This window comes from Penicillium waksmanii (assembly GCF_028829765.1).
Source record: "Penicillium waksmanii strain IBT 27052 chromosome Unknown utg000008l:1.0-5622682.0:1.0-5626561.0, whole genome shotgun sequence".
Lineage (NCBI taxonomy): Eukaryota > Fungi > Ascomycota > Eurotiomycetes > Eurotiales > Aspergillaceae > Penicillium > Penicillium waksmanii.
In genome coordinates this window covers 4730920-4743957 of record NW_026643254.1, presented here as the reverse complement: position 1 = coordinate 4743957, position 13038 = coordinate 4730920, and the positions used below count along the sequence as shown (strand labels likewise).

The 13038-nt window shown below is 46.0% G+C and overlaps 4 protein-coding genes across 4 annotated transcripts; 3 read left to right on the top strand and 1 right to left on the bottom strand.

Annotated features, from left to right (window-relative positions):
* Positions 1-1557: 1557 nt before the first annotated feature.
* N7481_010137 (uncharacterized protein) lies at positions 1558-2887 on the bottom strand (the record flags this gene model as incomplete). Its single annotated transcript, XM_057269356.1, has 2 exons — positions 1558-1708; positions 1797-2887. The coding sequence occupies 2 exons, from the start codon at positions 2885-2887 to the stop codon at positions 1558-1560; spliced, it is 1242 nt and encodes a 413-aa protein (XP_057120033.1).
* Positions 2888-4989: 2102 nt separating this feature from the next.
* Positions 4990-5923, top strand: N7481_010136 (uncharacterized protein; the record flags this gene model as incomplete). The annotated part of the gene is made up of 3 exons (XM_057269355.1): positions 4990-5017; positions 5076-5523; positions 5593-5923. 3 exons carry the CDS (start codon positions 4990-4992, stop codon positions 5921-5923), a joined length of 807 nt encoding a protein of 268 aa, XP_057120032.1.
* Positions 5924-8434: 2511 nt separating this feature from the next.
* Positions 8435-10186, top strand: N7481_010135 (uncharacterized protein; the record flags this gene model as incomplete). The annotated part of the gene is made up of 3 exons (XM_057269354.1): positions 8435-8804; positions 8884-9384; positions 9444-10186. 3 exons carry the CDS (start codon positions 8435-8437, stop codon positions 10184-10186), a joined length of 1614 nt encoding a protein of 537 aa, XP_057120031.1.
* A 1503-nt stretch (positions 10187-11689) lies between these two features.
* On the top strand, positions 11690-11941 carry N7481_010134 (chitin binding peritrophin-A domain-containing protein; the record flags this gene model as incomplete). Its single annotated transcript, XM_057269353.1, has 1 exon — positions 11690-11941. The coding sequence occupies one exon, from the start codon at positions 11690-11692 to the stop codon at positions 11939-11941; it is 252 nt and encodes an 83-aa protein (XP_057120030.1).
* Positions 11942-13038: the final 1097 nt, after the last annotated feature.

The window sequence follows — 13038 nt, the reverse complement described above, 5'->3', positions numbered from 1 at the left end:
AAGGACAAATCGAGACTTTACTGGCTGAGAGAAGACGAGATAGCTACAGAGACAAGCAACCACCCCGCAGTGGAGTTGTAGGAAGGGGAAAACCCCTCAGTAATGTCGGTGTAGATATCATGTGAGGCGACCCCAATTTCGACAGCAACCACTTGCGTACATTGTGCCGGACCCAGAGATTTCACTCGACGTCCGTACCGGGCGGCCGGCTTTTTGCTGGGTATTGAGCCTGTTGATTTAACGTTGAAATAAGAAATTTTATCGTTCGGGGTGGAGGGCGGGTCAAGTGGCTGGGTCTACCTGGAGCCGTGGTTGTCCTGGGGCTAGGCCTGACAAATTATTTGCTTATCAACGTTGTTGACCAAGGTGAAGCGGCCTCACAGAGATCAAGGTACGACGTAGCGTAACAGGCAAAGGAAATAGTAGCGTTCGATGAAAGTAATAGCTTGAGGAGAATAAGAAGGAAGCTAAGACGGAAGACTAGATACACAGGTGTGCGTGGATGCCTAGAGTGGTGCCATAGCCGTGAGGCATCCACGAATGGTAACAACACCAGTCAGATCCCAGCGAAAGGGGGCCCCCCCCCCCAAGCCTGAGTAGGGTGTTGAGTCAGCACCCGCGCTGAGTAGGGTGCTACTCCCAATACCCGCAAACCATACCATACAGCTCTCTCTCACTTCTATTCTTCCCATTCGTAAGCGCGTACCTCCCCCCCCCCTCCTTATTTCCAACCCAATATTCGACAAAATGCTATCCTATATGGAATATGTAAGTATTCTTTTATATAAAATACTATCCGATACTGACGAATAGGCATATATAGCCTGTGTTTATGTGGTACAAAGAGCACAAAGCAAGTACTGGCATACCCTTACCACACATAGATAAGACTAACGCGGATACAGTCTTCAATCACCAGTTTGCTTACCAGTTATTTACTAGTAGAATAATGATAATTGAGAGTGCTTTACTGATATTCTACTAGTTTCTTAAAACCTAGCGACTGTACCTTAAGGGGTATTTTGTCATACTGTTGATTGTCCTAAGATCGTGAGTAATACACTTTAGCTTTTATTTTATCTAAAATATAGGGTCTTGTTTGATCGTCATAACAATCTTATAATTGTTGAACTGGATACTAGTAATCTAGCTTGAGCAACTAGTAGTCTGCAAAACAAGAATGCAGTATATAGGGATTGCATATTTTTCAAAACATTACGCTGTTGGTGGTAACCCTACTCAGCGCGGATGCTGACTCAGCACCCTACTCAGGGTTGGGGGGGGGCCCCCCTATGGTGTGAACACACACCAGTTCGTTACACTATATCAAACACAAAGAAATATGGGTTCTAGTGTATCGAATCATTTTCTAGTCGTAAGTAACCACTCCATGTGCTGTCAATATGTTCATGCCTCTAATAAGGACAACTACTAGTTGTAGTAATTTACAAACCCGTATGACACGAACAAAATAACAGAAGTCTTTTTTTGCAGTATATACACTGAATCCTGTAGGATTGGTCGACAGTATTATACAGTACTAGTTGAGATTCAATATTAGGACGTTGGTCCACCAACAGTGATAGTGAGAAGAGTGGGGTTCGGGTCAGAAAGGAGACCAGAGGCATTTAGCACGCCGTCAGGAGTCACATCATCATAAGCGAATGCATACCCCTTCCCGTCAGCCTCATGCTGGTGCACACTCTTGCTGTAGTAGTTTGTCGGTGATGTCGCGTAGTAAGAGCTCGAATTGAGGCTCGGCTCTACATCCCCCCCCGCTAACTAAAAATGTCGACCGGTTAAATGCGGCACAGAGACGCGGAACAACAGCTTTATGGACGTCATTGTCACTTGATTCAATTGTAAATGAACCGCTATTGCAACCAAAGATATCGCTGGCGTCTGGCTGTGCATAGCCTCGATTGTCGCCGTCGCAGTTCAAGGTACCGCTTGACACTGTACAGTTTATCAGGCCAGCTGCAGCCTGGGTGTCGATTGTCAGGGGCGTGGTCTCGTATTGAGACCAGACATTAGATACATAACTCGTCCAGTAGGAATCGAAAGCGTCCGGCTCTAGGCTTATGTAGTAGTAAGGAGCGATAACGCGGAGGACATTGCCGCTAGTGTCAGTCATGCAGAGTTCGTTCCAGGGCTGACCATCTGAGGATGCTTGTGTAGCCAAGTCGTTGCAGATAGATGATAAAGCATCTGCCGACACACCGAGAGCTGTTTGGGTGCCATCACTACCCTGAACCTCGATACCAAGCGGGAGACCAACGAAGTCGACATAGCTCAAATTAACCGTAATACCGCTAGAATCTGTTGTGAGCTCGACGAAGCCCCAGTTGACGTTTGCACTACTATCATCCGGGTTGACTGCAGATGGTTCAACAAGAGATAGAACACCAGTGGCAGATATCACAGTCCAGAATGTCAGGTCACCATCTGCGACCCAGATGCGGCCCGATAAAAAATACCTCGGGAGGGTAAGGGAAGTAGTTGTTCCATAAGCACCAATAGGAATGGCAATGTCTTCCGTAATTTCTTGGGGAGTCGTGGAACTGCTATCTCCTGTTGGAGTATACCAACTTCCACTAGGTGTAAGACAAACAATGTTCCCATCGAAATCGAGTCCAGTGATAAAGACATGGACGGAATCGCTCTGGAAATTGTTTTGCACAGAGACTGAGAGCTGCTCAGCATCGCCAGCTGACAGAGGAGTTGTAGCCTGACAAGGCCCGTGGTTGGATATCGTCTCGTTGAGAGTATCTTGAGATATGATGACAACATCATTCGCACCACCAGGGTGGACAATAAACGGAATGGCCAAAGTATGACTTATGAACGCCGCACTTGATGCCGCTGCAAGTCTTTTGAAGATACGCATTGCAATTAAGGGTTGCAGCAATACACCACAGATCAAAGATTTGGAAGCCAGAAAGGAGTGGTAGGTTGTCATAAACAAAGTCTGCGATATTTGCCGGATCTGGGGTTATTTATAGATAGATATTTGTCGGGTAGCGAGCTCCCCATTCCTCGTTTCACGTTGCGCTTAACACTTTTCTCTTTCCATCATCGTTCTTGTTTCTCTATTTCAAGTTCGAATTCACACACTTTTGCCACGTAGGGATTATAATTGCGACTATGTGGATCGGAGATGACATCAAGTGAGTCACGGAGAAGCGGAGTATCGGTATTTACTCAAGGACTTTAAAAGCTATTTCATCGTCGTGCGGCATAAAATTTGGATAGCCGGCCTCGGATTTCGGTGCCTCCAGGCTAAGGAGCAACATTCCTAGGGAGAATTGTTAAGCGGGAGCTACGCGTACCACGAAAAACCATTACGACTAGGTATGCAACAATTAGATGAGGCTAAAGTCGCAATCCATTAACTAACATGACAATTCATTAGAATCGGGCTAGTTCCGTAAGGAGCAAGTCTGTAAACACGTGGAATTTTCGTACAGGAAGAAAATTGATGCCGGGTCTCCTCTAATGCCTGTTTGTGACGTTAATTTCCGAGGTACCTAGACTGTTAACATCTCTGCGCATTGTCGTGTTGGCTCTGTGTGGGAAATTTGTGGGGAAGTGGAGACAACGCAGGCACTTTATTCTTCCCCTGACGAATGAGCTTTATTAAGTCTTAAATGGCGGTTTGGGAAGGGGGGGGGGGGGATTCTCACGCCAGCACCCAAAATTGAGGCGGGGTATTAGCAAATCAAGGCATTTTGGTGTAGCACGATCGCTGGGCTTGCTGCGCGTAGAGAATTTTGAGCGATTTCGCGGATTAGATTCATTTCTATAGTTGCAAGACTAGTAGGATACTATAAATGCAGCACTTCTGCCATGCTGTCCTAACGCTTAGCAGAGCTTGTACCCCTGTTTTGTAATAGTCATACCCGCACCTAGATTCCCTTACGAGTCCTAGTTTCCTAAGAGAAGGATAGAGTGAGATCCACTCCAGCAAATACATATTTCGTTATGATTACGCACTCGCTCCGACAATTAACTATCCCTTGCCGATACGCCACCATGTCCGAAATGAAAGTATAATCTTTCAAGAATTTAATATTTAGACTTCTGATCCACTTGGAACTACTTTCCTTGGCGTCCGAACGTCTGAATTTGTCGCATAGAATCTCGAATGTAACGTAGCCTAGACACCTCATTAATGCTCATGTTACGCCGCAGCACTTTGCTGTACATTTTTCTTGGCACTGATTAATTACTGCTGTATGTACTGAAGCGCCAATCTCTTGTTATCGGTTTCTCAGCTAGGCCCTGCTCGACGCATATCGATTGTAAAATGGACTTATCGTTTCTCCTGCCTTAGCTTTACCCTATCATCAACTTGAAGCGATGACAGCCTAATACAAAGGGTTTAATTATAAAGTAGGATGATTATCTTTTAATAAGTCTTACTCTCTTTAGCATAAGTTCTGTGATATATGTAGTAGTATATAATCTTGATTTAATAATATTAGTATTTCTTAGTATCTTCTACTTAGGGAAAAATAGGATTTATCTATACTAGGCTATAGACTTATACTTTTGGCCTTATTATTATAGAATTACGATAATAATAGTAATTTAAACATACTACTAGATAAGATCCTAGAATAGAAGAGGTTGTTGATTTTTAGTACTAGGGCTATTAGCGATACTATCTATAGAGATCATGGCCAGCAGTTCCCGACCGCTTATATAATGACCATACATAAAGCCTCTACGATCTCAATATATTACTTTAGGATTTAGAAGTTCTGAAAATCTAGGAATAATTATATAAGAGAAACTGTATATAGTCAGGGTAGAAAAACTACAGTATAGTGTTATTCCAAGCGCGGTGCGGCAGCGGCCTTGTTTGGCGTGGGTCCCCTTTTGGGACCGGTATGTAACTCCAATCCGCTACCTAATTATACTATAATAACCCATGTAGGTTCTGGGGCCAGTAATTGGAGGCTTCGTCGCCGATAGAGAGGACTAGCGATGGACCTTTTGGGTGGTCGCGATCCTCGTAAGTGATCTTGCTTTCAACTTATATCCACAATTTTAACAATAGCAGGGAGGAGCAGCGGGTATCGGCGCGTTCATCTTCATGCGCGAAACACATCCCAACGCCCTGTTAGAACGCAAGGCCGTATACTTGCGACGCGCAACCGGGAACCCGCACCTCCGATCGAAACTCGATCGTGGTCTCACAAAGCAGCAGATTATTGTCGCCGCCCTCGTACGCCCCACCAAACTCTTGATATTCTCGCCGATCGTCCTCATCTTGTTCATCTATGTGGTCATCATATTCGGCCTTCTTTACCTCCTCTTTGTCACCTTCAACATGGTCTCCGAGGGTCAGTATGGATTCAGCACCGGCATTTCTGGTCTGGCCTACCTGGGACTAGGTCTTGGCGAATTGTTGGGCTTGCTCACATTTGGCATTCTGAGCGACCGGCTTTTGAAGGCGAAAATGGTAGCGGACAATTTCCAGGAGTCTAAGCCCGAGTATCGACTGGTCCTGATGATGTGGTTTCCGCCAGTCATTAGACCTGGATTGTTCATTTATGGTTGGTCCGCATATTACCAGGTGCATTGAAGGGTTTCGATCTTTGGGACGTTCATTGTCGGTTTTGGAGCCTTCTTCGTGATCATGCCCTCCCAGTTGTACCTGGTAGATCTGTTCGGGTCGGATGCGGCGGCATCTGCGATAGGCGCCAACATTCTCCTCCGCTCGATGTTTGGTGCCTTCTTGCCCCTTGCTGGGTCGCATATGTTTTCGACTCTCAACTACGGATGGGGTAATGCGCTGTTAGGATTCCTGGGCACTAGCATTTGCGCCCGTGCCAATTTTGTTCTATCGCTATGGAGAGTGGCTGCGGAGTCGGACAACAGTGACGCTGTGAAATCTCTGCGAGACGTTCATAGATAATTATCGTTTATAGATGTGGCTAAACCCTAAATACGATTTGCTTTTTTGCTCATAACATGATGAAATAATTACTCACTATTGTAAACGACCCGATCCATGCTCCAAGCTAAAAGTGACTTAGGCTCGTTTTGGAAGAAGGACTAATATCCCGGGACTAGCGTTCAGCAGCCAAGTGGGTGGTGGACAAAACATGAGGGGCGCTGTACGTTCGTCCGATACTTACTGGCTCTCAGTAGGAAGTGCGGAATACATACGAGAGTCATTACACCCTGGAAGGTGGTATCTCGAATTAACCTGTCACAATCCGTCCGCCGCGTCGTTGCCAAGGCTCAGCACAATATCACTGCCCCTGTCAGGCCACCTTACACGTTTACACATGGCCTACAGAAGGCGCATGGCATGACAACTCTCATTGCTTCTGGGTTTTACTTGTCAGCCGTATTGGCCCGAATACCAAGCATTCGGAGGGTTATACCCCCATAGGCCAGGGGTATCTCCTGTGAGATCCCAAATCATGCCTGGGGTACTCTACTTCGCCTATCGGAACAATGTCGCATTTGCCAGAGATTTTAGTTCCCGGAGAACCGAAGGCGCCTAGTCCCAGCATCCATAGTAGTACCAAACTTGGAGCCTCCATAAACGAGATCGTTTCCGATTATCGGTGCACCGGTGCTGCTATTTTCTGCTCTCAACGCAGGAACGCTTCCCCTGGTTGCATTCAATACTAGTACGGGGTAGATATACTCAGCAAATGACAAAATGCTCTGCTCCACCTGTTTAGTCAATTGATGCACTGGGAAGCGGGGGATATCAATCAATAGCATCCCTTCTGCATGATTCTTTGACAAAATATGCCAATTTGAAGCAACTTGAATTACCATTCCCACCAGTAGGCCCAGTTCTACGCGGTCCGATGCTAGATCCGCTCGTACCGTGATCCCAAGGCTGTCGTCCACCTGGGCACTTTCAATCCAAAGTTATATAGACATGGACCGGGTCTGCTCCACCAACGCCGAAAATTCTTGGTTGTCAGTCAACGCCAAAGTTTGCCAAGTCCTCAGATCACAAACTGCTCCATCACATCTGAACGACGATCAGAGCAGCCAAGCGTTGGCATTGTGAGCTGACCAGCCTTACCAACCCTACGGTCAAAATGTCAGTCTCCTCCAGGCCCACCGCACAATCGTACCGCATATCATGCGATCGATGTCGACAGCAAAAACTGCGGTGCGTGCCATTGTCTGACGGCGACTGGCTGAACCCGTGTCAACGGTGCACGCGCGCCCTGGTGCCTTGTGAATTCAGTCAACGAGCTCGCAGTGGGCGACAGTTCAAGAAGCTTGACAGGATGGAAGAGATACCCCACACATACTCATCAGGGTCAAACGCATCGACGCCGCCAATGAAATTTCCCAGCTTTCCTGTCACGCGGGACGATCCTTTACCGTCGATCGCACATGGGGATCGGCCATGGGATCCACACGGCCTGGCCGATTCACCGCTGGACCCAATACTAGCTAAGATATTATTCTACACGCCGGGAGACAACGCAGTCATGCCCGTTCATATGCCATTCCCTGTTCGAAAAGTAGAATGGTGGTGTTCTCCCGAGTCCCTGAGCCCAGAAGTTGGTTTTACGAAATCAACCAGCCCGTTAGACCAGACATGCCTTAACCAAGCCGAGACGAACCGCAGAAGAGAAATACTCGTCATACGAAACGCAAACAGTATAATCCTCGACAACGAAAGGAGGGCTAAGTGGGGGGGCTAAGGGAGAATGTTGAAGAACTGTAAGGCTTTCATTGCAAAATCTGAATTTCTATAGAAATACTAACTATATCCATGAATATCTTTAAATATATTGGAATAAATACAACGCGCCTACGAGACCTCATGGGTTGGTGTGCGGCCAGACTATATATCTAGATGCAGCGACCTCGTACTAGATGGCCCCTTGGAAAAAGTGGGTTTCGGTGCCCAGCTGCATTGCTTAGATTTCTTGGCACAGGTGCGCCCAGCCTTTCCCTTTATGGATTTGACCTGACTCGTAATTTTGTGCTAAGTGTATCTTATGCGCGTCGGATGATACCCTAGAACGGCACGCTGTGCAGAGCTCCATGGCACCGCAATTAAATCGATACTGAGAGATTGCTTCTACCCTGAAAATTGTTATTGTAAGAAGATGCTACTCGATGCAACAACAAGACTCGGGTACTTGTAGGGATGTGAGTCGCTTAGAGTCGAATCTTAGCCCGATACTCGTGGTTATTATATGGGGCATCGTGACTACTATGGAGGAGCTGCAAGGATCGCCGGACATTACATCCTTTGTCCGAAATTTATTCCTTCTCTATTGGCGAACAAAGTACTGTTATGACAACATAAGGCTGTGACTGCTATTTAAATTGTGCCATCTTCCCCCATTCTCCCCCCACTCCACCTCTCCTAGAAAATCCCTGCCAGTGGACTTCCACTTTTCACAAACAATCTGTTCGAATGAATTAGTTCCCCATGGAAGATTTGTTTAAAAGTTGTCCCGCAGATGGACCTCCTATATTCAGGATCTCCATTACCCCGCTTTTTGACCATCAAGGCGCATATTCTTTATCCATCCAACAAACCCTGCATCGACCACGTTGCATTGCCCATGAGGCTCTTCTCTTATTTGAGACGCGCTGTGGGAATGTTCCTGCTTATCAATTCACCGAAGAACATGTGTTAGCTTTCGATCACGACGGCCCCCTCCCTATTTACTTCACCAAGACCAGATTGAACTCGCCTGACCAAGAATGGCGCGTGAAGCGCAATACTTCTGGCAAAGTCACATTGCATTTTAAAGTCTTTCCTCGATATGTAGACATCGAAACACCGATGGGCCCACGTGTCGACATGCGTCGCGACCAGGGGGGGCCTCATCAGTGGTGGGAGATGGTTCCTCCCCCGACCTGCAGCAAATCGAGTATGGCGTCACGTCGTTGAGTGGGATTTGTCAAAAGCACCATTGGGCACGCGTGCGATGTGGTCTTATGGCGAGGGCCCTGGTCCCATTTCCAGGGACGCTTACCCCATGACAGTTGCAAATTCGATCTTCATGGTTGGACCAATCAAGAGTTACCCTGAGCCAGCATCTAATAAGCGACCTTTCGCCGGCGCGAACATCAACTGGTTTGGGGAACTACCTGATAATATCCATTCTCTCAATCAATATAGTGTGTCGTTTTTCTTCAAATTAGCCGCCTTTTTTCTGAGAGAAAAAGCCTCATACAGCATCTTTATTAGGCGAGTGGTTAGAGGGTATGGAGGAAGCGCATGTCTGGAAAGCTATATGTTTGAATACGATGATACGATCTGCAAAGAAACAGAGGAAGAGCTTGTCTCTCTCTTCTCTCATGAGATGATCCACAGCTTCTCATCTATGGACCCCGAGGATGATGGATATGATAATGGGTGGTACATTGAAGGTAAGTAAGCCTACTATTACCAGTTTACTGGATTGTATTATATTCAAACTGTTCAATAGGCCTCGCAGAATTTTATTCCATATTTTTGCCCTATCGCTTTGGCCTTCGCGGTTTTGACTACCTCGTGGGCAGACTGAATGCGATATTACAAGCTTATGGTAGCAGCCCGCGAATCCATATGGACATAGTCGATTCCCAAAGCAGTTTCTATGACGACTGGTACGCAGAGCTGATACCTTATATGCGCGGTTGCGTGTACCTTCTCCAGATCGATAGTAGCCTGAGAAAAGCCAGCGGTATATTTGGTTTCGACCAGATGAGTCCCTTGGACGACATTATTGTCGATATGGGTAAACGGTGGCAAAGAGGAGAAAGGCTTCAGGCATGTGACTGGCTGACGTACTTGTGGCCTTACCTGGGAGACATGTCCCAAGGATTCCGAGCCATGCTTCGAGGCACAACAATGGACTTGAAAGATGTCCTAGTAGCTCATGAAGACTGGATTCTGGCCACCTCAATGCAGGAAATTCTGGAGTTTGGGCTCGACAAGTCGAGTACCAATAAACGAATCGTATCTGGTCTCGTTCAAGGATCAAGAGCCGCCATTGCGGGTCTCAATAATGGAGATAAAATCCTGTCGACGTCACGGGCAAGTTTTTGTGCAATGTCATTGAGTGCGACTTTTGAAGTTTCTATCGAGAGAGCCTGTCAAAAAGTGCAAATCTCATATTGGCCGCGCTCATTCTCAAAGGCTCGGGTTTTTTACTTTACATGCAGACTGAGGAGGGAGCTTTGCAAATGATGCAGATCTTCTCAATCCTAAATTCCGCGTGCCAGCAAGTCAAAAGTCATCAATTATGAGCACAAACGTAAACACAAAAAATCAGCTATCTTCATTCGATCTATTATCTTATCTTTCCCTTTCCTGGAACAAAAGTGAGCGATTGATGACCCGAGTGCAAGGCGTTTCTCTTCGAAGTTTCCACGAGACTGCTTTAGGTTAGCTGTTGACTTCCCATTATCGCTGGAAAGGAAATCATACCGGGATAGAAATTTCGTTCTGACTCTGCAACGACTTTTCCTATCTTCCATCAGCATGCACCTCTCTTGGTGATTTCCGATGAACCAGTTCTTCCGAATAATGGAGCGAAGTCTTGCAGGTTAAGTTTGCGGCCGTGGCACAAACGCCCAAGACACCTTCGCAAGCAAGAGATTTCATCTGGGCAAGAATATATTTTGGATACTAGGATGCATTCAATTTCCTAATCCCGACGTTTTTCAAGTCTATGCTCATTCTTTCAATTGTATATCTAGGAAAACAGCCATATGAATTTCAATCCTACCCGTGGACATAGCTGTGAGTTTGGGGAGTCGAGTTTGAGTACTCTATACTGGGCTGGTGACCAAGACAAGCAATATTCTATGCCGCTTTGCAAGAAAACCATAGTGGGTCATTGAACAGCCACCCTTGGCCAGTGGATGGTGCGATGTTTTAGATGATTTCAATGTTTTTACATACAAGCACAATGATACCTATGATGATCATGACACGCATGATAAAACATAATCAGGGTACAGACCCTAAGGCCACCAGAGGGTATTTGAAGACTCCCTTACAGTCAAAGTAAACAATTCTTCCCTCCCGGTAGTCCAAGGTAGTAACCAATGTTCACTTGCACAAAAATGACCAAGAAAAGAGAGAAAGGCCCGAAAGGCCAACAGCAACATAATTCAAAATTACTCTTGTAGAATGTGGTATTAACAATGTAGACGTGAATGAAAGAGCTATGATAGGTCAATTTGGAGGTCTAACCATAGAAAAACGGAAATAAAGTTGCATAGATGATTCGAAAGGTCGTTTCTGATTGGGAGACATAACAGGCACCATTCCCCTAGATATATTTCCTTTCCTTTTCTCCCGAGCCATGGCACTGTCGTTCAATGCAAGGGACTATCCCAATACGGATTTCGATATGTGGGAGGAATGCTATGATTTGGGGTATCTCAACTATGTGCACGCTCCCTTCAACATGGTGAGGGTACCAATAGCCGACGACAGGGATAATATTTCCTCTTAACATCCAAGCAAAATTAGCCGAGACAAAATTATCTCAGGGTTATAAGAGCCCCAACTGCCCTCACTACGCAAGTCGTTCTTTACCAACATCAGAAGTCCTTCATAATCAACAGCAATTAAGCCGAACTTGTCTGCAGTTTCCCTTTCTTCTTGTCAACATCAAGCCAAGTACATTTATCCCTTGATTGCCTATCCAAACCTATACCTAATTCATCAATAGCCGACACTATGCAGTTTGCCTACCGTGCATTTGACGCCTTCGTGGCTTTGATCCTCATGACTCCAGTACTTGCTGTGCCAGTCACTACTGCCGCCACTGGTGCTGTGGCATGGGCGGACCCTCAAGACTGCCACCGATTCTACGAATGCCCCGTGGGCGGCACGCCAGTTCTGAAGACCTGTGGCCCGGGAACTGCGTTTCAGGCGAGAACTAGCGTCTGTGACTATCAGCACCTAGTGGAAAGCTGCTGGCGCCATTAGGGGGTATCACACCAGTGTCGCTCGTTTTCCCTTTTGGACAGAACGATTTCATGTTTTGCTAGGGAATGGCTCAATCCACTGTATTGTTTCATAGTATTCCTCTCTGGGCCCCAGAGTTGAACAAACATTATTACTGTGGAGCTTATTATAGCATAATACAAGTTTTGTTAACAATAGAATCCATTTTGTGGGCACTGTGTCTTGTTGCTTTTGGCCAAAAAGATTTCCGAAAATAAGGGGATTTTGATTAGAACCATACTCATATGGTGCTTATCTTTGGCTTCCCCGCAGCGTAGCCGGAACACAGCTGTCAGGCCAGTATTGGAAGTATATGCATTAATGTAGCTTTTGGCCCGGCTGTGGCCACATAATATTGGAACTTCGCAATATCCTCTGTTAATTTTCTTTTTTGCACTTTACCATCCAGACAATAGTCTAAGTCATTTGGGATAAGTTCCAGCGCTGAATTACATACCTAGGTACTATGAAACAGACGGCTACTTTGAGTGCCTTCAAATCTAAAAGTCATGTTGCCTGTTCTTGCTTGCCTTTCTTTGGCTCTTTCTTTGGCTCTTGCCGCTCTTTATTTTAGTACATACTATCCTTTTATCAGTCCTCTCTCCCATATACCAGAGGTTTTGGTTAGTGAACGAGACATGGAAATGGAACATGCATCGCACAATGCTCAGATTACATGCAGAACATGGTAAAGCTGTCCGGACTAGACCAAGTGAGGTTTCAGTTATAGACCTTGATGGTATCAAAAGATATACCTAGGTATGATCAGTCCAAGGGTTCAGTTCTAATCCAAAGAATCTATTCATGCACTGATCTTGAATTTGTCGTTTGCCCAGGTGAATTTGGGGTTCTAGACTTGAATCCCCAACCTCACCAATAGCCTAACCCTTTCGGTAATGACAACTTGAAGGCGCGAAGAGCGTTGCAAGGTAGGTATGTTGCCACCGTAACGAACTGGTGTTGTTACCATTGTCGTGGATGCCCAACACCTGTGGGTCCACCTAGGAATCCACGCCTACACCTATATCTAGCTTCCTCCGAGTCTCTCCTCAAGCTATTACTTTCGTTCGAACCGTTAC